Source organism: Pelecanus crispus, chromosome 19 (assembly GCF_030463565.1).
Source record: "Pelecanus crispus isolate bPelCri1 chromosome 19, bPelCri1.pri, whole genome shotgun sequence".
In the NCBI taxonomy this organism is placed as follows: Eukaryota; Metazoa; Chordata; class Aves; order Pelecaniformes; family Pelecanidae; genus Pelecanus; species Pelecanus crispus.
The window spans coordinates 6,361,946-6,387,945 of NC_134661.1; the positions used below are offsets into that span (position 1 = coordinate 6,361,946).

General features: G+C 43.4%; 1 protein-coding gene across 2 annotated transcripts in view; it reads right to left on the minus strand.

The window, feature by feature from the left end:
• Window positions 1-1,996: 1,996 nt before the first annotated feature.
• Window positions 1,997-26,000, minus strand: part of ALG9 (ALG9 alpha-1,2-mannosyltransferase) — a 35,474-nt gene continuing 11,470 nt past the window's right edge. For both annotated transcript variants that reach the window (XM_075723206.1, XM_075723207.1), the window contains 6 exons: window positions 25,072-25,226; window positions 22,854-22,983; window positions 21,918-22,065; window positions 21,470-21,599; window positions 13,187-13,317; window positions 1,997-2,166 (listed from right to left, as the gene is read on the minus strand). In XM_075723206.1, coding sequence (XP_075579321.1) covers window positions 2,043-2,166; window positions 13,187-13,317; window positions 21,470-21,599; window positions 21,918-22,065; window positions 22,854-22,983; window positions 25,072-25,226 — 818 coding nt within the window. In that variant the 3' untranslated portion in view covers window positions 1,997-2,042. The remainder of the gene's footprint in view (window positions 2,167-13,186; window positions 13,318-21,469; window positions 21,600-21,917; window positions 22,066-22,853; window positions 22,984-25,071; window positions 25,227-26,000) is intronic.

A 26,000-nucleotide genomic window follows, 5' to 3' on the forward strand; every position in this document is an offset into this window, starting at 1 on the left:
TTTTCACATTAAACATGAGGTTACGGGCTATGACAACATGAAACAGTCACACAAACAGCACCAGAGAGAGGTGCAATTGGTTCTTTAACTGCATTTGTTTCTTTATTTGATTTAAGGTCAGGGGTTACCAAGGGGAGAGGCAACAAGCAGGGCAAGAGTTTTGGTTTTGATTTACTGGCACTGTAGAGCCCTGTTCAACATGTGTAAACTTCTATGAGGGGTAGAGCCAACTGGAGGGATGTGGGGGAATACTATGAACACAGACACTACAACGTTGATCTGCAGTGTGACTCTGACCTTCCAGACCAACTCACCCAAGACAGCAGTTGCTTGGCTGAAAACCTTGAAGCTCCACATTTAATTCTTATGAAGGGTGATACTTGCACAGGGTAAAATCCATCTCTCTGAATAGAGTCAGGACTTAGACACCACAGATGGTTCCCTAAGCCCTCAAAGTTCAAATTTAGAGTCTCAGCTGCAAACTGCTCCTCCATACAGTGGGGGTGCAATGGAAGAGAACTGTATTCTCCATGCTGTAATCATCCAGACAACGAAATAGCGCACTGTTTGCTCTTACCATGTTTTGCGCTTTACAAGCTGCGTTTCCAATAAAGCACAATGCTGTTAAAAAAACTCCTCCTTAATGAAATGCAGAGGATTCAGAACATCTCTCCCTATGTTTCTAAAGTTGCTCTTATGATTCAGCCCATGCCTTGCTCCTCATCCAGCTCCTCCCGCTTTCTCCCTGTAGTATCATGTTAGATCACAGCCCCATTGGTACAGCCTGCCCTTCCCATCCTGCTCAGCTGTTAACCTGCAGACTGGCCAAGAGACCTGCCTAGCACTGCATTCTGCACCTGGACCAACACATCTATCCTCAGAGGCTCGTGCTTTTCGGTTTGGATCCCAACAGCTTCCAAACATACAAATCTGCTTCCTGATCCACCTGCTCTGGCACTCTGTCACTGCACATGCAGACCAATCTAATCAGAGTCACAGTGGGGCATGGAGCTTGTGCAGCCGTTTTGCAAAAGGAACTTCCTCTCTGCTCCATCTTGTGCCATTCCATCCCCACAGAGTTTCAAGGATGTGAGTGAAAACAACTCCGTTCATCTAGCTTGTGATACTGCATGTTTTAAAAATGGAGCTATAATAAATACAGCATTGCTCTGAAGCATTTTGGACCAATGTAACACATACTGTGTCTGGGAAACAGAACTGCAAAAAAAAAAATTAATCCTTCTTCTCTTCTCTGGATGTTTCCAGAAATTTTAAGATGCTGTGGTTGAGAATTCAAAGGATGTTATGTATCTTTAAAATATTATTACAAATAGCAAACAAACCCTTGGTTTCACAGATAACAAAAAGACTCTGATCCCATTAAAACAGATAATTGGCTCAAATCCTAAGTTTGGGGTTTTTTCTTCCAAAAGCACAGGTTTATCCTTGAAAATGTCTCCTGGACAGAGCAACTTTAGGCTGTTTCTCTGTGGTGCATGCTACTTGATTCCTTGAGATTCAGTGCATTTCAGTTAATTGTCTCTCAGGTGTTTTCCTCTTTTTCCCTTCCTTTTTCTTAAAAAAAAAAAATCCTAAACATTGTTACCTGAAAAAATTACCTAGGAGAAGGTGAGCAGATGGCAGGGGGAGAAAGAGAGGCTGAACTGGATTTTCCCGGTGCCAGATTGCAACCTGAAGCACAACCTCATATTGTCATTCCTTTTCATTTTCCATTTTTCTCTTCTCTGGTGTAACAGATAATAACAGAGGGAGCAGCAGGGGTAATACGTTCGTAGGTGGCTGCTGGATTTTCAAATGATTTCTTACCAATGTGTTCTGTGTAGGCAGAGCAGAGACCTGACACTGAGAACTGAAAGCAGATGATGCACCCTTTTTACAGGTGGAAGCTTGCAGAGCAAAATCACTTCATGGGAAACTTTTATTAGTAAACCTTACAAGCGCAATCTTTCAAAAAGGGAACTGAAGATGGCTTAGGCAGCTGTCCAAACAGATGCTTTTGGTTTGGTTGCCCAGGTGTGTTGCTAGCCTCCCATTTTTTTCCTGGTTTGCTTCAACCTCCGGGATTTCAGAATAGTATAGTTTGCATACCATGTGTACTGTTCTGAGAGGAGAGGGATGTAGAATGCACGCAGCAGCTTTGAGGACCTGAAACCAGAAAGGAAAAACAAATCATCCTTAAACCACTCATTAGCCAGTATGTTCAAAACAATACAAATGAGGCTTTGCAAAAGATTTGGGCTGGTGAGTCAGTGACATGAGGAATGCTAATGTTTCAGGCATACGAAGCCCAGTCCTTTTTTCTCCTGTCAGTGAGACCAAAGCTGGTTTGTGCCAGCATCACCAGTTTAAGAGCAGCAGCCTGCCCAGTTCTTCAGCATGCCCCCTATCCATTCCAGTAGGATTAAGGGGGAGAGAGCAACAGGGTGTTGTTACTATCAAAAGAAACTTAGATCGCAGCTATCACTGTCCAAAAAAGCAGACAGTACAGCCCGGTGGACCTTTGGTATCACACAGACAGGCAGGCTTCCCGTTCCTCAGGGCACGCTACAAAGGTGAAAGATAGCAAGGCTGCATTTAGCTCCTGGCATGTCTTGTCTTCTGTCCAATCTTTCTGGCCACCTATTCCTCCACACGTGTCTGAAGGGCAGACAGAAGCTTTGATGGGCACTGGCATTTTGAAGGTTTGCTCTTGTACTGGTCTTCTGGTGAGGGTATTGAGTTAAAGAGGGGTGGACTGCTCTAAAGCCTACAAGGCAGTTTGCTGCAGGCTGCCAGCATTCACTCCATGCCCCGCTAGCGCTGGGAGCTGGCATTTCACAGCACTTTGCAACAACTGGACTCAAGCATGGAGGGTAAAATGGCTTGTGCTGGTTTTGTCTTGGATAGAGTTAATTTTCTTCATAGTAGCCAGTATAGGGCTATGTTTTGTATTTGTGCTGAGAACAGTGTTGATAAGGCAGGGATGTTTTCGTCATTGCTGAGCAGTGCTTACAGAGCCAAGGCCTTTTCTGCCTCTCGCCCCACCCCAGCAGCGAGCAGGCTGGGGGTGCACCAGAAGCTGGGAGGGGACACAGCCGGGACAGCTGACCCCAGCTGACCCAAGGGGTATTCCATACCATATGGCATCATGCTCAGCATATAGAGCTGGGGGAAGAAGAAGGAAGGGGGGGATGTTCGGAGCGATGGCGTTTTGTCATCCCAAGCAGCCATTACATGTGACGGAGCCCTGCTTTCCTGGGGATGGCTGAGCACCTGCCTGCCAATGGGAAGTAGTGAATGAATTCCTTGTTTTGCTTTACCTATTAAACTGTCTTTATCTCAACACAGGAGGGGTTATGTTTTCACTTTTACCTTCTGATTCTCTCCCCCATCCCACTGGGGGGGAGTGAGCAAGCGGCTGTGTGGCGCCAGCTGGGGTTAAACCATGACAAGGCTGCATTGAATTAGTACCTTTTGTTTGGTTGCTAATTGCTGGAACTGTGCTAGCTGAGTACATTTTAAATGCATGTATTCTCTTACTGAGCAAACTAGTAGTAAAATCCAGGTTTAAATGTGAAGTGGACAAATATAATGTTCTTCAGCAGCAGCACTGAACCTTGCTAGAAGCTTCAAAAATTTGAGCAACTTATTGAAGTCAGGGCTGGGGCAGAGTCTTGCCTCCTCATCATTGAAGCTTATCTCTTTAAACTATCAATCCTTGACAGATATAAGTCTAACTCCATCTACATAAAGCTTGGAAAAGCAGCAGCAGCACTCAAATTTGATTTGCAGCATGCTAAGTGGTCGAGGATGGTACACAGACCCAGCATGTACTTGCTGGTCGCTGCAATTCACACAGCTTTGCTGGCAATACAGCCACAGTTCTGGACATCCAATTCAAGTCACTTTTTCAGAAGAAAGATGGATTGTGTTTTGTTTGCTTATTGTAAGGCAGCACTGGATATCTTTCAAAAATGCAGTCTAAAAAACAATGGCAGGAACTGCCACTGTGACCAACATCTCCCCAGAGGCTCCCATGGTTCTTAGACAGCCTTACTGTAATTCGTCTGAGAACAAGCAGCTCCTGATCTCCTGCAACTTGGAGTAAAGGACCATCCAGGAAAAGACTGGTGATATCTACTTGCACTGGCGGGTCCTGTTACATAAGATGCCATACAAGCACAAAGCAAGGCATTTTTCAGTTGAAATGTTCCCTCTTTAGACAAAGTGACAGACAAAGCTGTATTCTTCCCACACTGGAGGGGAAACTGAGGCAGAAAATATTATCTACCCTCAGAGACTGAGCAAGTCTGAATTCCTAAGATTTACAAGTCCCACTTCTAACTGCGAGACTCTGCCTCCTTTCAACATCCAGCATCTTGTATGCTTGCTTTTTGCCAAGCGCTCAGCTTGTGCTTTAGGATACAAAAATGCTGATTGCTTTACTTCAAAAAACAAAAAGCTCAGTGATAATACTTAGGCCCTTTACAAATTGTAAAGCACCCAGCAAAGTTCCTAAATAAAAGAATCACTGGAAATGTTTGCTCTTTGTGAATTCCTGAGGTGCTGGAATCGGGAACATGTTCAAAGCAGAATCTCTTAGTAGCAAATAACTAGGCAGAAGATGGTAATTTTGGTGTATTCTGAACAAGGAACATTTTTTGCAGCTGTCATTTCCTTGTGCCTGGAAATTGGAGGTCAGCCCTCCCTCCAGTCACTAGAAGCAAAGGCATCCCTTTGAAAACAAGTGCTTGATTTTCCTCCTCCATCTCTTGTGGCTAATGAACATTATGTCATTGCTGAACTTATTCTGGCATCTCCTCCTCTGAGCCTGACAACCTACCATTGCTACCATGGCTGCTCTCTGCAAATGGTGTGGTTTCACTTCAATTCCCTTTAGCAAAGAAAAAGAAAAGAAAGAAAAACAAGAAAAACCAACTGTGTTCAAGCTGCTTGGGATGCTGTTTAAAACAAGGAAAATGAAAAATAAGGTAGAGTGCCAGCTTGCCACTACATTGTAACAAAGGGACAGAAACTAGCACAATTCCCCAGGGCTCAGGGTGTGTGCTGGGGTTAAGATGAAGTAATTTATTGAATTAGCCTTGTGCGGTTTAGCTCAGGGACACAGAGGAAGGCAGCACCTGCAGCTGATGACTGAGGTCCCGAGTATACAGTCTGTAGCACTGAAAATGCTTTCAGTCGCTCAGTCCAGATGTAGAGCTGACAGCAGTCAGCCAACAGCACCCACTCCACGTCCTCCCCCTGACCTGGATGCATGTACATACTGACAGCCGGCCCAGGCCAGCACTGCACGACAGTGGGCACCCAGGAATGGTGGGTCTGATTACTAGAGCAACAGAACTAAGCGCCCGTGTTTACCCTCAGTGCTAGTGCCTCTCACAGCTCTGCAGAAACACTACTATCCTGTCTGTACTTCCTCTTCTTTATACCTTTCGTGAGAAACACTCCCTATACCTTTTACTTGTTAGTATTCTGAAATATAGGCCCAATGCAGCTCACGTGGTTGTGCTCACATGGTCTTTATGGCATATGTTCAGAATGTGCAGGATTCAGCTTTGCTGCTTTCTAGAACAAAAGGATATTCCAGGAGCTGGTAGTAGCAAAAACCTCCTCCCAAATAAGCCAGCTCAGTGTAACCATCCTGAGTTTGCAGACAGCCTGAAACAACAACTCTGAGCAATGAAAGCTCTTCACATGCTCTTAACTTTGCTAGCAATTCAGCCCTTATTATCAGCAGTTTAAATGTCAGTGTTCACTGTTACACAGTTTATATCAGCAGTGAAACAGGAGGAGAAAATACTGTTGGTAAAAAAAAGATCAAGAAAGGAGACACAGGAATGACTAATGGAAAAAAGTACTGAGGGTAGGAAATGACAAGAAACGCAGAGCAGAAAGATAGCTGCTTTTCCCACCAGTGGATGTCATATGTAATGCCAAGGCACTCATGACAAATAACATTACAGTGAATTGGTGTATAAAGGCCGCAGCTGATCTACATTCCTGTACTCCTCCCCCAAAACAAGGAGTACATGCTCCAAGAATGCAGAGCTGTAAATCTCATTTAACCAGGAGACCCCAAAAGTGAAGTTCATCCTGCTCTTCAAGGTGAAATGATGTATTACTCAAACTGTCAAGTCCACAAAGAGTCCTTGGTTTCCACCAGGTTTTAGCTAGTCAGGCTGCTGGTGCCGTAGCAAAATGACTCTTCGCTAACAGGACTTATAAAGGTGAAAAGGGAACCGTTTACATTGGTTCCAATTACCCAGTCTAAGGATACAGGTTAAAAAAAGGCAACAGAAAATAAAAGAGGCATCTTAAAAATAATAATGTTTATGTGCTCGGAGAATCACACCTCAGATATAAAAACATGAAACCCTGAATATAGCATGGTAAATGGTAGCACCGACATACCTGCTCCACAGCTATAAGGTATCTGTTCAGCAGCAACTTTTTCACTGAAAAGAGACTCAGACTGGACACAAGCACAAGGCTGCTCTCTCTGCTGCCGGTAACTACACAGTAGCAAAGCCCTGGATGCCTGCTCTCATCAGCAGCCATGAGAACCATGGCTGCTGATGCACCTACAGCTCAGGAAGTCATGATAGAGCTTTAAATTCAGACAGGGAACATTTACCTCCTGTCACCTCACTTTGTCAGGCTCAGCAACCTCAGACAACAGATGGCACATGGAAAGGGTTGGGATGACAGATGACAGTGAATATATATAATGTTCTATTTGCATTTGCTTCTAAATTTGTCCCCCAAAGACTGTGAGTGTGTGTAGCCTTAATCAGCATAGAGCTCCCAAGAAGCATGTTGGTAGCAAGATCAAGGCCACAGTCACTCCAAGCTGGGTAGCCAAGGGTCTAGCGCAATGCTACTGGAACACCGATGCAGCAAGGCTCTTTCAGTGGTGGGCTCCAGGCCGGAGCCAGGCCGCAGGCAAATTCTGCCCAGCTCTTGCTGTGCTCCAGACACGAGAGGTATAGCACATTCCGGGGGGGCGGGGGGAGGGGGGGGTGGTGCACTGAATTCTTTTCCAGTTTTTTGGTTTCTAGGGGAGCAACTGCTGCAGTACCCAGAGCAGCTCCCAGTTAGGACAGAGGTGCACAGTTACCAGTACGCCCAGCAGAGCTGAACCCACAGTGCCGTTTCATTTCATGCTAAGCGTATTTCTGTAAATTACCTGTTGGACTTCAGGAGAAAGCAACTCAACAGTCCTGTTCTATTAATGGCAGTGGAGGCTCTTCTGGTGTGGAAGCAGTGACTGCTAAGTGAAGATGTTCAGGCCCCCCCTCCCAAGCTCATAAAGTGACATGGAATGGAAGCACTTTGATACATATAGTGGTGGGAGATTCTTCCTAACTGCACCTTGTAACCCCAGTGACAGCAGAATTCAGAAAGAAACATGAGAAGGAAGAGGAGAAGGGAATGGCAGAAAGGAGAGGCAGGAGGAAGTTGAATATCTGCCACATGGGCAGGACCTAGTACCTCCTAGCTATGGGCATACGCAGCAAGCTCATGATCAAAGCTCTCTGAAAAGACATTAACGTTTGACTTCCTCTAGGTGTTAAATTTTGTACCAACCATGCACCTAAAAAGTAATTTAGCTACTTGTAAAACGGAAGTAGGGAAAACATTTCATGTAACATAGAGGAAAGCACCATTAAAGGGAATAAGACAGAGTCTCTTATCAAACCAGGGTAATGATACGCTAGAACAAGGTGACCGAATCATTAATTTTGCGCTGAGTATTTTTTTTGATGGAAAACCCAAGCGTTTGGAGCAAGCAGACGGCTCAGCCTAAAGAGCTGGAAAATATGTGCTCCTCAGTGGGGAGCTGTAATGTATTTCCCCTTTTCTGTGCCAGATTCGGAGTGCTCAGCCAATATAGAATTAAATGGACCTGGACAAAGCAGCTTCCTGAGGAGCATAATTAGCTGGTGGCTTGGAGTACTCTCTAATTCAATTAGCAGCACCATTTATCAGAGCCAGCTGAGATTTACATTTGCACTTGCTGACGTCAATGTGAGACTCGCAGTGAGTCCCAGAAGCCTCCAGTTCAGCAGGAATGAATTGAACTGCTGGGGTCATTTATTTTCAAAGAACAAGGGCTGGAGTTTGGTTTTGGGTGAGGAGGTGTTTGATGTTTTTTTTCTCCAAATGCTCCTTGCTCTGCAGCCACTGAGCTGTAGACCTGAAATCTACACTGTCAGCTTCCCTCACAGCTCAGTTCAAACTGACACTTCTTCTGTTCCTCCCTCCCTTTTATTAAAAAAAGCTGCATTTTCATAGTTTTTTTACACTTACTTCATAGGTAGCAGGGGACATTTCCAAATCATTGTATGGAAGCAGGTGCCGGATTTGAGAGATGCGTCATTCTGCTGAGCTGGGGCCAGGGGGAAAGTACATGCTCAGAAATGCGAGCAGCCTGGATCATTACAGGAGTTCTTGATGCACCTTCACCGACTCTTCCCACAGACCTGTGTGTCTGACCCTGGGAAGATCTCTTCCCCCAGTTCTACCAGCTTTGGGATCCTTTCAGCTTACCAATTTCTAGCACCTAACATGCTGTTACAACTGTGTTATTGCTGCTCTCCTGCAGCTAAACTCCCCAGAATGATCAATTTCTCAACTCTAAGAGAGACAGCACTGCCTAGATTTGTTGTCTCAAATTAAAACTAAACAGAAACACAGCAGGTTTTTTTGCTGGGATTTCCATACCTTCTCTGCTATCAGGTCTGCCAACAACTTTCTGAACTATAGAAGTACTTGTTGCATCCCTGAAATACTCTTAGGGCATCACTGGTGCCCTCAGAGAACCTTCCAGCTGGATGGATTGGCAACTCTCTGTGTCCTCCCTCTGAGATTTTGCAGTGCCCACTCTAGAAGGGTTGGTACTCTACAGACTAGTAGACAGAAGCAAGCAAAGCAAGGGCTGACTAGCAGCAAGGGAGACTGTTGCAGTCACAGACAGAAAGACACACCAGTAGTACCTGCTTTGCAAATGAGGTTTTCCAATCTCAACAAAAGGACAATAGATAATGCCTGGGTCTGCAGGGTGAGACAGACCCTCGCATCTCATTCAGTTGTTAGACAGATCTGCAGTTGCAGCTAGCTAGCTCATCTGTCAGCTGCCTACCTACTGCAAAACTTGTGTCATTTCCCCTTTTGAGAATTGCTTGAGCCCCATTATTTTATGCAAGTTACAACTCAATCACACTCAGGGAAAAAAACCAAAGCAAATAACGCTGTCTTATTTTAGAAATGCCATGACGCATTCAGAGCAAGGAGCTCAACAGACTGATTATGAACATTTGCCATGGAAAACCTTTATATGGATGTTGCAGCAAAATTCCAATACTGGGATGCAAAACAATGCAAAGGTATTTACCTGCCACTGCCATTACAAAGTTGAAGCTCCTCACTCCTTCATTCATTGCCAACAAAATCCTCTAGATAAGTGGGGAGCTAACAAACTTTTGGTCCAAATGGGAAACTGCAACACAGGGAGGTACAAGAGACCTGTACAGAGTCATGGGAGCACCAAGTTCCAGATGAGCCTCTTAATCACTCATCCACCCTACCTCTTCTCCAAGGGCCAAATTACAGCAAGAAATTAAAAATATATGATAAAAAATTACAAAGCAGGCAATCCAAAAAGGCCCTTTCTGAAATTTCTCTTGCTCATGCTGCCTGTGGATGGGCTGGCAAAAGGGGCCTTGACCTTGTCTGTAGTATCCAATATCAAATGTAATACCTTAAATGACACACTGGCTAAAAAAAGGGCAGATCAGACCTTGCATGGTTTGTTCTTTCTGCTCTTCACTCTACCATGAGTTGTCTTGGGAAGCTGTGCCCACTGCTACGCATTTGCCCTGCTAGGCAGGCCATGGTTTCTGGCTTACTGTTCTGCTTCAAGGGGATCAGAGAATCTGTCAGACAAGCAGGGCAACAAGATGGGGAGACACTGCTGGGTCTCTCATCCCTCAGCATCAGTGATACCCACCAAGTAAGCACATGCCCTTCTAGTCCTTCAGCAGCACTGTGCACTCAAGCTGTCCCACCTGCAGACTGCTGAAGGTCTGCTGAAGGGACAGCGCTCAGCACTCCAAACTGCGGGAGCTCTGGAGGTGCTAACAGCAGGGATGGAAATCAGACCTGCTGCTATGGCAACCTGGCCTCCTCCACTGGTGGAGGCACCACACCTCCCCTCTGCTCCAGCTGTGAGGCGTTGATAAGGAACAGCACGGAGAATTTCCACGCAGCACAAGAACAGGAGCGGAGGAGGCTGACAGGCGACACCAGCAGGGCTAATGATCTGACTGCCTGATCTCCTCTTGGGACATTGTCTGCAAACCCTCTTCTATTCCAGTCTCCCACTAATGCAACAGCATCTTTTGTTAAGGAGGACACAGCAGCCAGAAAGGTCCCTTTCCCTCCCCACCGCCTTTACATGATCTGTTCTAAGGTCTTGGTGACTGCTTAGCTAGGGAGTATGGTCCCCTTTCCCCACCCCTTGTATTCTGCCTTTACATCTCATTGTTACCAGGGTCAGTATGCTCTGAAGTTTCAGGATCTCTCTGTGACTCCCAGCTTCTCGCAACAGGCTGCTGCTCCATGGTGAGATGCTACGTTGCTACAACAAGCCAAGCCATTACTTCCAGTGGTAACAGCCACATGCACTCTCCCTTCACAAGCCAGAGGTGAAGGACCACACACAGAAATCAACATCCCTGTACTGAGTGGGTTACTGGAATCTGGCTGTAGGCTTGCAGAGATACTTAACCAACAAGAAACATACAGCTTGGGAATCTAGCTGGAGTTTAGATGATCTAAATGCAACACGGTATCATATATCAAATCAAAATGATTGCACAGGTTTTCACTGCCAAGTTTGCAAATAAGTTACCAGCCTCAGTCTGGCAGGAAGTACTTTGACAGCGTTTCCTCTAGAAGCATGAAGCTGCAACACCACATCTACCTACGTATTCAGCCAAATTCCTGAGAAGCCAGCCAGGTATTTATGCTTGGCAGGACACAGGGGTTTAGCTGTGTACAGGGAAATTCCTTAATCCTATCAATTTCCCCTAATATGAAGGAGGGGAAAGAAGAAGAAAGAAAAATGTCATAGAGTGACTCATACAGAAACAGCATTAAAGCAGTGAAGAGAGTGACAAGGACTCAGCTCAGTACTGAGCTATGCATTTGGCTCTAGCTTAACTCCTTGCACTGATTCCAGTCAGCGTTGCAGGCTACAGTAGGGTCAGGATTGAGATGGTATCAGACGTACATGCACCTTACAGAAAAAATCCCCAGCCAAGTTAGGAATGAACAAAAAAGCCTGGGTGAAAGTGGAGGATTCGAAACAATTGTGTCTATCTGGTGGTAAGGCCTACAGTTGCAGACTCAACTCTCTCCCCACAAAAGGAGATGCACTGTGCTGTTGCTTCCAGATAGATACTGGTTTGTATTCAGCAGGGCACAGTCTCTAAGGGGCTATGAAATGGGTTCAGAAGGGAGAGCAGTGGTATGTCTCTCAGAAGCTTTATTCAAACGCTCAGAGGCTATGCGTGGGGGCTGAAAGTGCAATAATCCAAAAAGCCCCATGAGACAGACCAACTCCTCCTCTACCAGACATCAGCTAAGTACAGGAAAAATGAGCAAAAGTGGAAAGAAGCCATGGAGAATCCAGGACATTCTGGAGAAATCTGTGAGATGTACAGCCATACCAGAATAATTCACTTTGCTTTTATTAGGCAGGTTAGCATCTCTGCAGCAGACAGAGGCTCTGAAAGCAGGCTCTGAAAGCACCCCTAGCAAATTACATACCCATGGTTAACTCAGGGTGTCTTAAAGGCTCATTTGGACCTGACTCAGTGCCTCTGACTGACTTCAAAGGACTTTAGATCAGGTGCAAACAATCAAAGCTTGGCTGTTCAGCAGAGGATAGCAAGTAAACCAGCTTTAAAAACACATGAATGTGTCTTCAAAGCAGAAATGCACATTCAGGGGTATATGCTCTGCATAAGGAGTCCTTTGCAAAACTGTTATGCAGGTGCTTCTATTGCCTCATTAATAAGACTCACTGGCCATCTCATTCCCCCTTCCTAAAGTCCTGCCCGAACGTGACAGCAGGTCTCTCGGAAAACATAGTTCATGAAAACCTTGCCAAGCAAACTTGTTTGTGTCAGCAAGCTGGAAACATGAGAGCACTCTTCAGAGCTGCTCTAACATTATCACTCTTTCTCACTGTTCAACTGCTTTTACCAGCCACCCTCCCTGGAGGGTCCTATTACTAGGAAGTAATAAGGTCTCACATAGGAAATAGAAGGGCACTGAACTCTGTGTCAGTTTTTTACAGAGATTTTTCCAGTCAGCCTCTCTGTCCTGTTCTGACAGATACATGACCAGAGCTTTAAATGACTAAATAACCACTCTCTTACACCTGAGGGTTTCTGTATTTGCAGGAATGTGTTAACAACATTCCAAGTTTGAAAACCCTGATTCCACCCCCTGTTAGCCTGGAGGAGAGCAATTTCAGTCTCTGCTTCTCACAGAAATTTCTGTTCAGACACACAAGCAAGTTGTTCAGTGAGCAGTAGAATTAATGAAGAAAAGATTGTAACAGAGGTCTCTTCCATGGATTCTCTGATGCCTAATAAAAGTGTGACCTTGCTGACTTTTCACGCTATGAGACTGCCTCCTCTCTCTGTCTGCCAGCTTTCATGAAATTTGTAAGAGCTCATGCTTGTTGAGACTGACTGACACCTGTCTTGAATTTGGCTGAAACAAGGCAGCAGATTCAAATATCTGTTGGGAGGAGATGACATACACCTAATTTCTTTAGAAAGCAAAAGAAAAAGCATTACTTCAGCAAGAAGTGCACAGGGAGGATTCTTTTTAAAAATAATCCCTCTCACCACCCTTCTCAGCTAGCTTCACCCTCTAAAGCAACCTAGGCCATAAATATTGCAATACAAGTTTGACAAAGATTCCACTGTAGCCAGCAAGCTGTCTTTACCAGAAACTGGATTTCAAGATGGCATTTGCCAATGTATGTTTCCTCCCTGTATACAGGTACTTTTGCAAGCAGATAACTGAACAGAACTAGTTCACAGACCTGCCAGCTTTTCTCCCTCCCTCTCAAATGTGTAAAGCATACCTGGAAGCATCTAGGAATGGCTTGTAGGCAATGGTTACCCACTCTTCTTTGTTGGATGAATACCTTGGCTCCCTTGGGGTTTCAGCTGCTGTATCCAGGTCCACCAGATAGTGGCATTTGGAAATGTCAATCTGCAGAAAGACAGACATTCTTGTGGTTTATTTCCTGTAGGCTTCTGGTTGTATTCATTTATACAGGCTGTTACTTATCAATGAGAAGGGGGTTAAATTTCTAGTAACAGGTGAAATGCTTCATGCAGGATACATGGTAATGTATTTTGAATGTTTTCAAGGAAAACCTTTATGGGGGAATACAAGCTACCACTACTGCTGTGGTCATAGGAGGAGAATCCTAGGGTCCCTCTCTGAGGAAGCACCACTGCCAGCTCTCTTACTGAGGAACTGTCAAGTCACAGAGGGGAATTTGAGGTGGCAGAACCAATTCTGTTGATCTTTTTCCTGATGGTTGTCTAACTAGCTATTAAAGACTTCTTACAATGCTGATTCCACAAGCTCCCCAGGCAAAAGACTTCACTATCTCAATTGTTAGAAAGGTTTCCTGACATCCACACTGAATCTTTTTCTGTCTCGGTTCGTGCCTGTTACTACTTGTTTTACATCATGGACATGGAAAACATTTTCTTTGTGACAGTTTTTACATACTAGAGTTCTATTACATGAAGATGGCTCTTCTCTTCTCTACAACCCTATTTTATTCAATAGTCATGTTTTCTACCCCTGTGATCATTCTTGTGGGTCTTCAGTTAGTCACATCTATCCTGAATGCAGTGCCCAAATCAGGGTGTAGCACTTTAATGAAGGACTTTCTAATGCAGAGCAGCAAAGCAACAGACGCACAACATGCTCCTGTGCATACAATCCTCTGTGTGGCTCATCTCTTTACACAGCAGCATGGCATTACTAAGTTGTATTCATCCAGAGATTCGTTGCACCCCTGGGTTGTTTCCTGAAGGACTTGTGCCTAACTGGCTGGTCCTCAACCTACATGTATTCACCTAATTACTTCTGTCTAGTGCACTGTCCATACTAAATTTCATCCTTTTTTTTTTTCAGATCCGTTCTCCAATTTGTCAAAATCACTTTGAATTCTCATTACGTACTTTCTCCTACATCACTTGTTATTCAATAAGCCTATTGCCTATTCCTCCTTCCCCCCTGCAAATCATTGATAAAAACTGTGAAAAGGACAGACCTTTACAGTTTCCACTACATCCTCTCATTTTGAGTGATCTATGGATAACTACTCCTATCACTATTGTAACAGCAATTCATGAATTCTGCTCCAAAGTGCATGCACAACAGTGAGAAGGGCACCTTATGTCAAGGCACATCCAGAGGAATATTTCTGTAGAACAGAGGAATACTAAACATGGATGCTGGTAAGTGTACCAACTCAGCACTCATTTGTCATGATCATGAACTATTTGTAATATATAAACATCCAAAGATACTGCCAATTAACACCTTGTATAAGTGCTGTCTTGGCCCTAAAGAATGTACAGTCAAGATCACACAATAAAGGCTTGACCCACTGCCCAAGACAGACAACAAAGTACGTGCTAGATCAGGCTGAGGGGAGCCAGTGCCTCACGCTCCCCCACTTATCCTCCTATAAGAAACAGTGTATCTGCCAACTTTCTGCAAAAGAAATCCCCTCACCTAATTTTTCATGCGTTCTTTGGAAGTGCTTTTACAACCAGTTGCACACAATTCCAGCACATTTGGCTTGGAACGCATACGCGTTACCCACAAGGATCACACAAGCTCTACAACCTGTTAATTCTGCAAGCCGCGTGGTACTGGTCTTGTCATCTCATGGCATGGCTTAAGCAGAATCATGGAAAACAGTAAAGTGTGTTGTCTGGCACAAATTATGGTGGGGTTTGTGCATGAATAACCTGTCCTGTAGCACTGATGACCCTCACTGCCTCACTTGCGGCAGATGGACATCACATTGCACCTCCCAGACCACGTGGACTTGGTATCAGCACAGTCATGCCTTTATCAGCTGCCTGTGATGCAAGTAACTGCTCTGCCCTGACCAGCATGTTTGGCGACACCCTGCCAAATTATGAAAACGCATTCGAGGAAACAACATCACAGAATGAATTATGTGTGTGACCTCCTAACTAAACGAGCTCTGGGCAGTGTCCTCAGGAGACTCGTGTTATGCAACCTTCTCCTTCCTGCTGGGGAGAGTGCTCTTGGATATGAACAGGCTGTACTATTCATTTATATGAACATCCTGTGTCCTTTCTGGCTTACAGCCCCCTCCTCCTGCCCTCTTCTCCCCACTCCTCACAGGTACCCCTACAGATGTGCACTTGAGCTGCTGAGGAATAAAAAGTCTGCCAAGACAAATGTGAACTGTCAGCTTCAAAGAAGACTTGAGTTCCTACCAGGACAAATTTCCTTTTAATAATAACCATCAGATGTGAGATAAGTTTCATACAAGGTAGCCCAACAAGATGGCTCTCTGTATTACCTCTGCACTGAGCGTAAGAGATCTAGAGGAGAGGACAGGTTACAGATAAGGGCTTGATGTCCTCCTGTTGAAGATCTAATTGTCTTTAAATGATCTAAGTCACATTTTCAAAAGCGCAATAATCCCAAGCCTAAGGCCATGTTTAAATTGTACCAGGGTAGCTATATCATTACAACACACTAGAAAAATGAGCCCCTCATGGATGCAGTGTACAGCAGCAAGGCTGAGCTTTTGCTGGCATAATGATTTTCAGCTGCTGGAACAAAGCAAGTTGTACCAGTTATTGCCTCTGTACTTGGGTATTTTGCTGACACTGGGTTTTGTCAGCCAAGGGTCACACTTTCTCACATCTGGCACTGGCTGGTTTTCTGGCAAAAGCTTGCAGTAGTGACCTGAGAGGCACTAGAACGTCAACAGCACTGATGCTTGCCACTATCTTATGCTCTTGTGCCACTTCCAATCAGATTAATCTGAAAGTTCTATCTCCAGTATTTATTTCTGCGAACTGAGAACGCACAGAATTCTTGGATGCTTTTTCTGGCTCTGTTGGTCCGCAAGCCATCCTGTGGTACTCCAGTATTCCCAACTGCTGAAGGGGACTAACAATTCCCACTTCTGCCTCTGATATGTTATTAAGCATTGTAAATTAAAATGTTGTACAGTATTTTGAAATTTCTGAGAAAAGACACCAGTGAAGTACAGCACATCCTAGTGGTTTCCTCCACTGGTTTCCTTCAATAATCTAGATATTTTGATTTGGGAGACATCACAGAACTAGAATACATATATTTAGATATAAAAAAATTACATCACCAGAGTCTTTCCTCAGGTTAAGTGGAACAGAAAACAGCACATAATTTCTGGTCAATAAATATTTGCAAATTGTAGCACGATGTCCTGGTTTCAGCTGGGATAGAGTTAATTTTCTTCCTAGTAGCAGGCATAGTGCTGTGTTTTGGATTTAGTATGAGAAGAATGTTGATAACACACTGATGTTTTAGTTGTTGCTCAGCACTGCTTATGCCAGTCAAGGACTTTTCAGCTTCCCATGCTCTGCCAGGGGCACAAGAAACTGGGAGGGGGCACAGCCAGAATAGTTGATCCCAAACTGGCCAAAGGGCTATGCCATACCATACGGCATCATGGGCAGTATAGAAACTGGGGGGGTTGGCCGGGGAGCAGCGATCGCTGCTCAGGAACTGGCTGGGTATCGGTCGGCGGGTGGTGAGCAATTGCATTGTGCATCACTTGCTTTGGATATTATTATTACTATTATTATTATTATATTGTTATTATTATCATTACTGTTTTACTTTATTTCAATTATTAAACTGTTCTTATCTCAACCCGGGAGTTTTTTCACTCTTACGCCTCCGATTCTCTCCCCCATCCCATCGGGGTAGGGGGAGTGAGTGAGTGGCTGCGTGGTGCTGAGTTGCTGGCCGGGGCTAAACCACGACACAAGAGTCTCATTAGTTGTGTAGGTGTTTCACCCAGGTGGAATACAAGGGTGAAAGGAAGGAGACTTAACATGGGAATTTAAGAAAAATACCAGGTTTTCAACTGTGACATCTCAGTTTACAGCTGTCACCAATCCCTGCATCCAGCAGGCCAGGGTTATCAGAATGCTGGGCCACTTTGTGCCATCTTATCCTAACCCTATTAGATCAGCAAACACCAAGGAAACTGGCAAGCAAATAAAAGGTCCAGCCAGCTCCTCCCAAACACCCTGCCACTGCCAAACCTGTGTTTGAACTCCCAACTGCATGAACAGGAGGACAAGTGCATGCTTCTAACATGCTTCCTTCCCACTCCCAGGTATAAAAAAGGATACCTTCCACTGAGCAGTCCACTGCACTTTCAGGAAAGAAATTCATGAGGAGACTAAGTGACCTGCAAGGAAATTTTTGTGCTAGGCTAAGAACTTCCATCATGTGCCTTGGTGCAAATTGGTTACAAGTTTTTCTGAAGACAGCAACAAAAACAAATCATCGTGCTGAATTATTATCTGGAAACAGGCTCCATGGCCCCAGCATCACACGGCATCATAATCAGATCTTGTCAATAGTACACACACAAAAAATTGTCTCTTGGCTGATGACACAAACTCTTGGTCCTTGTTCATCCTCAGGGGCTCTGAACAGAATGTAGGTTGCAATCTCGCCTTTTTCATGCACAAGCTTTCCAATGTGCAGGCTGCAGGGGAGTTCTTGCAAGGTCAGATCATCACTGACCTTTGTAAAATGACAGACCCCTCCAGTTTTATTTCTTTTTTTTTTGCAAACAGTCAGGGCAACAGGGGCTGGAAGGGAAAGACCTATCAGGAGGAGGACTCACATTAATGTTATGTGCCTGATGGAAAGAACATGATTAAGTTTGGGGAGCAACAGGTCCTGGTCCATTTGGTTTCACTGACTTTTACACAGAGGGCCCATGACCTTCATGAGAGATCTATATGCACTCCTTAGTCGGCCAGCACTCCCAAATGGCAGTTTTCCCTTTAATTAACAATGGCAGAACACAACAGACACAGTTGTGTCTTGTTGATTGCACAACAGTGTGTACAACTCATCAAGTCAGAAAAAAAAAGGTAATGTGTGATGACTAGGTGTTTCAACGAGGAAACAAATCTTAAGAGTCACTGCGTAAGTTTGCCACATTGAAAAGGTGAAGAAAAAAGCAGGGCAGCTATAGCTGGATTAGTCAAATGAAAAGCTAAGGCCCCTTAAGCCAGGTTTGCAAAGGCCTCTACCCATCAGTTATCTGAAATGCAGGCAGCTGAGATTCTCCAGGATTCCTATATCTTATTCTGTCTTACTCCCTCAAACACTTCCTTGAGGTATCCCACTTTTCAGCTTGCTCTCCAACAAAATGTTATGGCAAACTTCCTTGGACATGCTTGAATTCACTTTTCTGAAGCACCTTTGGGGTTTATTGTAACAATTTAGGCTGAAAACAATTTAATCAGGTGGATACCAGATGGCTCTGTGGCATCACAGCTGAGTGGCAAATGAAATTACACCATGGGAAACTCAGCTGAGGAGAATGTTGAATCCACTTCTTCCACTGTATGAGAAAAACATTCCAAGCCCTAAGAGAGGTGCTGGCTCATTAGCAAAAAGACTCCCAAACCACTAACCAAGTTTTTCTGTAAGTGATGTAGAATCATTCAGAGAAAGACAAGTTACTGCCTCAAGCACTAAGACTGATCTCACTTCTCTCATTCTAAATGCTCCCCTAAAAGGGCTGGCACTTCCAATGCATATGAATTATCTGCCAGGTGAAAGACAGATTTCCCTTCTACCGTTCCAAGTAGAGCACAGTGCATTCTTACAAGTTACGCTGAAGCTAAGGATAATATTCATCCTGGTCAGATGGCCAGCACAGCACCTATGCATTTATTTGGGGATTTACACAAGACTTCAGTGGTGTACAGACCTTGAAATGGTTCTTTGTAGAAAGAAATCAGTCTTACTGAACGGAGCTGCAAGAAATTTCTAAATTACGTCCTATCCTCTTCTGTTCTCCTTTCCTTTTCCTCCTCCCACTCTGTTTTTATTTGATACAACCGCTAGGCTAAGTGGTGGAGAACTACATTTGATCACGTCCTGAATAACAGGAGTGGGCACGGTACAGTACAGAGATGGAGCTAAGGGCACAGCCTGCTGCTGTACTGCTGCAGTCACATGTCTCTCACTGGTGTCTGGATGGATATTAGCCTGGCCACGCAGAGCACAACAGGAGCTTGTCTGGTTTGCCACAGATAAAGTTCAACTATTTTGAGCAAAACCAGAGATGTTTTACTGATCACTCAAACGCGTATTTCAAAAATGAGACCAAGCTTCAGGTGGTTCCAACAGTTCAAAACAGAGCTAAAGGGAATTTGAAAAGAAGTGAAAATAAAGTGTTAAAAAAAATTTCCTCTGAAGTCAGGAGTTTTTAACAGTTTCAGCTTTTAGGCCTAATCTACTGTTCCTGCTTGGATACATCTTTGTAAGAGATAATAATACTCCTTATCTCTTTCTTAGCAGTTTCAGAGACAAATGTATCTCCCCAGTAGGACAAGTACAAGTTAAGTGCTGTTCATCATGATTAAGCAAGGAAGAATTGCAAAACAAGATGATCAAATCACTCTTTCTCTCAGTGTCTCATAGCAACAGAAACACTGAGATTTACTCTTCGGTTTTCAAGCAGAGCAGTAATAGATACGTACACTTGAAACAGAGAGATCAGTCCCATTTCTGCAGCCATTAATTGGTTTTAAGCTGTCCATGGCTCAGATAATCCTTTTGAACCATTTGTTTTCTCCCCTTGAAATGACTAACAGACTCATGCTATTTAGATTTATTCGCTATGATAGTCCTTTACAGTGCTTGCTAACCTTTTTTTTTTTTTTTTTTAAATCTGGGTATGCTTGCACTCATAAGCTCACTGAACTTGAGAAAAGAGCTTGTCTTGGTGTTACTAGCAGGTCAGAAGTAAAAGTTTTAAAACCCCGTTTAAAATACACATTTGGTAGCTAATTTCCAATGTCCTAGGCCCTTTTGCTTGCATGAGAAATAACAAAATTGTAGGGTGACATTAAGAAACATCCATGAAACAAAAGTGTGTTTTGCTCCATTAGTCACAGGCTGTGCACCAGCCAGCTGTCTGTGCTAAAAATATGCCACAGTTAAAGATTTCGTAAATCAAATGCACTGCAGCAGACAACTTCTCTCAGGTGGGAACACGCCTCCTTCCCGTTTCCAGTAACTACATAATGAGGCTCAAAATAAGAGATCTTTAACCCTGAAGATTGGTCCCTGTTTTCACCCACACAGTTTGCTCCTGGGTTATAGTACTACCTTCCACCCATTTCTGTGAGCAAGTGCTTGTATAATGTCTAACAGGCCAAAGTCAGGAGCCACATAAACAAGCATATGTCTACTGTCTTCAGCCAAGATAGACCCACTCATGTAAACCAGAGACCTGGTCCATTACATGTGAGTGCTTCCTATATACCGATGGACACACCAAAGCTACCCTCCGAGCTGCTAAGAGAGAATGAAGAAAGGACTATGCATTTCTTGGCACTTCCACTCATTCAACCCTTAGGACAAAAAAGAAAGGATGAGTAAATATCTAGTGCACCGCAAAGAATATTTAGTGCACTGCTAAGATTTAAGCTGCTAAATAATTTTAAAGAAGTTAGCTGACAATAATTTTAAAATGTTCATATGTGTGCACTGGTTTTGTTTAGGTAACACAATACAACCAGGAAAAAAACCAAATAAATAATACCAGTATACATTATCTTAACAGATTCCCATTGAAATCACTGATGCAATTGTTTCAGTGAAGTTCCGAATTAAGTTCCTCCTTCTCAGTTACAAATATGATGAATACATTTATATTTAAAAAGAAAGGAAAGTACAAAGGAAAATTTCAATCCCTTCTCAGTGACAAACATTTTCTGGGGGGGATTTCAGACTACTCATTCAGTTCACTTTCCTGTGATCACAGGAACACGTTATACTAAACCCAAAATTGCAATTATTACTTCTTCTGCTTCTTTTTTTAAATTATTATTATGTCTTTAAATGAAAAATAGGCAGATGAAATGCAAACAGAAACTACTCACATAAATGGGGAAATTTCCAAGTGCTGTAGAGAGCCTATTTTTGTTCTGTAACTTGTATGGTCCCCAGCAAACAAAATGGGGAGACCAAATCATAGGCATTCTATTAATGCAAATTATACAGTTAGGTAAGGAAAACAAAACAGGAACATAATCCTTACATATCGAGATGGCTCTTCCTTGTTTTGGTCGTTCATGTCAGTGGGAATGATCCTTGTAGCCATTGATCCCTTGGCAAATGGTTTTGGTAACTGGCCCCTGAATTCTGACAGGATGAACTGGAGCTGCCAACTGCAGAGAACAGCGTCAGAAAGCCCAGCAGGAAAATGCAGGAGCTAGTAACATTTTGTGTGGCGAAAACCAAAAGCATAACCAAGGACATTTCATTCCTGAGGGTAGACAGCCCTGCTAGAGGACCAGGCACACTACAAACTTTCAGTAGCTTGTGGTCAACATAATCTGCTGACAACAAACTTTGGAATCCTTTGTTTTGGATATGCTGGTGTCAACAGAGATACAAGGTCTTGAAGGTTACTGCCATAAATATTTCTTATGAGAAGTGCCCTTATAAATTTCACCAAATTGTACCTTTTACATTAAACAACTTACTTCTCTGGCAGGAGAAAGCTGCTTGGAAATCTGTGCCACTCCTTTCCCACACAGACATTAACTGGTCTCCCCTCCGGCACAGTGTGAATACTTGGGTCAGTAGCAATCCTGTGAAATTCTGGGTACAGGTCCAGGGGCCCATGATAGCCTATGGAAGGCAGAAAGTTGTAAATAAGGCTAAAGATATAGGCAATATATACATAACTACTTTTGAAAGACTACAAAGAATTCTTCATACATAACTTTTTAACTGATAACTTCTTGAATAAATGAATTGGTCTATGCTAAAAAGTGGCTGGATTCCAAAGCTCCCCCTCCTTTTAGAAGTGCTTGTACCCTACCACCTTTATTCACATTCTCCTGTCCTGACTGTCAATGGCTACCATCAAGCAAAAAAATATTGATGTGGTGGGAAGGTTCACTGCATGGCTCTCATTCAAGAAAGTACTTAAGGACCATATCTAATCCATCTCCATTAAGGACACATGCACCTAATTACATGTTTATTATAATAACATGTAAAACATGGGAAAAAGCTTTTTCAAGTGGGATCATATGTTTGAAAGTTAAACTATCTGCTTTAATACTAGTCTGGGTACAGGTTTTATATCAGTATAGTTGTACTGGCCAAAGGTGAAGGGCAGCAGATTTTTAACTGATACAGTTCTAGTGATACATTCATATACACATGAATATATACATATGTTCATACACATATGTATGAATGTGCATATACATACACACACACACTCGTATAACCATTCATTAATGGTGACAGTTAGAACTTATTCCTTTCCCTGCACCAATGACATCCAAACTTTTGAGGTTCCTTATTTCTACCGTGCTGATACAGTCAAAGCAACACAACTTCGGCAGGCCTTAAGACTTGCTAAGACCAATACCCAGGAAAGCACAGAACAAGTCGAAAATACCAACCTCTGAATAAGGCAACAGAGCGTGACAATGACAAAAGGCCAAAGAGAAAGACAGTCCCCAGAGCCAACCAGTTGGAGGAGACTGTGTAGTGTTCCAGGCGGTAGCGCTGGAATATGAAGTGGTAACATTTCTGAGGAAAGATTAAAAAAAAAGACAATATAAAATTACTCAAACTCTGGTCTGTTTAGCAAAATTCTGTTTTTCATAAGGACCTTACAGCAGTGCCTGCATCTCCCACCAGATCTTTGGTCTTCATTTTTTCATTCAGACTCACAAAAAATGCACAGAAATTCACATGGTTCACTCACATTTCTTAACTGATAATCTAGGGTATTTAAAGACATTTTCAGCTCTTTTCCCTAGGAATGCCTCTAGTCAAGCTGTAAAGTGCTCTCTACCAGGGCTCCAGCTTGGTTGTTTCCAGGTGAACCAGCAGCAAGCGTGCCTTCCAGACACTTCTGTAGAACTTCCCTACACAGACCAACCTCATTTTCAATGCTGGACTGACTTCCTCTCTAACAGAAGTTCCATGACCCAGGTTTACTGAGTGACCTATGGTTGTTTACCCTGTCTGCACAAACTACAGCTTTGAAGTGGATAAAAGAACACACAGGACATTCTGCGTCTACCTTTAAACACAAGCCACTCTGAAATTGTTAAAAGAAAAGCCCTTTAGGTTTTTCTAATTTAAAAGCCTTTCTGGGAATACCCAGGAGGAACTACATCCAGTACTTGGCTTGGTCCCTCCCACCTGCTCTGCCTTTCTGCAGGAATGATTATTCACCTTCTATCCTAACCTGGTTTCTGTTCCTCTTGTCTTGTTTGCATTTTTCTTGTAACAGCCAGATCCATGTGATTTGGAGGAGTAGACTCTGACAAGCTTGTACTACTAGTGGGCAATCCGTTCTAAATTCTCAGCTGGATACTGAATACTGGACAAAACGTCATCAAACAGTGTTAAAATATGCAGGACAAAAATATACACTAGATTTTCCTAAAGCCCTATCTGGCAAAGGTCCTAAACCATTGCGCTCTGATGAATGTTCTGACAGCACATAGCAATTCTCAGTCAGAGCCATAAAACTGCTGACATTAGAGCTCGATCCAGTATGAATGCAAGGACTGAAATTCATCTGGGGTGCTCCAGCTTAGCACTGCAAAGCATCAGCAGTGATGGGAGATTAACAGTCAGAATAGCAACTGACCAGGGGAAGAGTAAGAGTGATTTGAGGGGTGCAGGCAATGCTGGTGGGGAGCCCAGGACAGCAACAGCCAGCAGTGGTGCACAGCAGGACAGAGGAGTAACTGCAGAATGAGGCCGAACAGCTGGAACAGGCTCTAACAGGGACTAGTGACTGCATTCCTGGCCTCTTTAACAGAGGAAAGATGAATAATTTTGAGTGTTGGGAGCGTTTATATCAATCTATATTAGTGCTTTACTCTATGAAATGTTTCAGGTGATGTTTACTAAACATCCAATTTTTGGCTCTTCCAAATGTCCAACACAACTTCCCAATGCCTAAACAGGATCACTTTTCCTTTTTCAAATCAGTGAAGGATTCCTACTAGGATACAAAAAAAATGTATTTTCTACACACACACATTCCTTAAAGCTTGCTTAACAGCAGACAAAGGAGGCACAATGCTATAAGCAAGTTACTAATCCTCATGACGTCTCTTAGATGTTGTGTTGTATTGGCACTACAACACAACTGCTCCTCACCAGAAATTCCCACTTGGGATGGGAGAACAACTAAAAGTCATCATGAAATAATTAGTGGCAAGGAAACATTCTCAACCATTTATCACTTCACACAATCCTGGACAAGCTCCTAATGTGATCACCTTATAAAGCCATGAAATCTGATCTTTTTTTGCTGGGCTGTTAAGCAGTCTGCACTGAAGTCCAAGATTATTAGATGAGCTCATTCTGCACCACACTCAGGAGGGAAATCCCAAATATCCCTCCACGCCTATCCATGAAACATGGTTCAAAAATGAAAACTGTACCAGCTAACAGATTAAAGATGATGATCTGTATCCTATATCATGCATAGGACAGTCCTGAACTGTGTAGTCACTGTAGATTGTGTCACAGACACAGATATTCTGCAGATGTTCCCAACCTTTGGGAAGCAATGTTAAAGAAGCCAGCTAGCAGTTATGCTTCCTAAAGGTATGAGTTCATTAAAAAACAAAAAGTTCCACTAAAACTTACCTGAAGAGCAGACAGAGCCACAGCACCGCAGAGACAGATGAGAGGATAGATGGGAAAGAGAAACCTCTCTTCTTTGTGGGGCTGACTGAAGAAAATCATGATCCAAATGTACATAGGAGCTAGTGTCAGCCAGTAGGGACGGCCCAGATTCTGAACTGAAGGAAACAAACACTCAGCAAAGTAGTATCGTAAGAATGAGGGATTTGTCCTATTCCCCCTCTTGCAAAATCGTGTCTCACATTCAAAAGCCCATTCTTCAGACGCAAACCATCGCCTTCAGACACAAACACATCATGGTCTGAGCAGCCGTGTTGCTAAAATCCAGGTAACATGTCCAGTCAGTATAGGATTTTGATTAAAGAATTTTTGTAGATTCCTACAATATTAACAATTTCAACAGACCTTAGAAGACCAAAAGCAGAAAATAAGAGACTGTGATACTGAATCCAAGCAAGAAACAAACCCCATCAAGAACTGACATGTCTAAACAGGTAGTCAGAAGTACTAGATTTCCTGCTGTGTATCATGCTATACATACAAAGATCACAAAGGATCTCCTCTGGACCTACCCTTCCACTTACAAATGGTTGTTTAGTGACTGAAGTTTCTACAACCTTCATTGCTTCATTACAAAAATAACAGCATGAGAGGTCTCTCAGGCACCTTCTGCTTAACGGAGGAAATAACTGATTCAAAAATAACAACAATTACCCTGAATTTTAGTCACACTGAGGAGGGTTTTACAGTGCCTGACAATTTTCAGTCCCTTTTCTGCCCCCTTGCTACTCCCAACAGCAGAGTTAAGCACTTAAGCTAACGGCATTTCACAGAAAATAAGCACAAAGCACTTGGCAGAATTGCTCCTGCTGTTAAGTACAAGAACACCAAGTGAACAGCAGGAAATCTTGCATTTACAGGATCTCCTACTG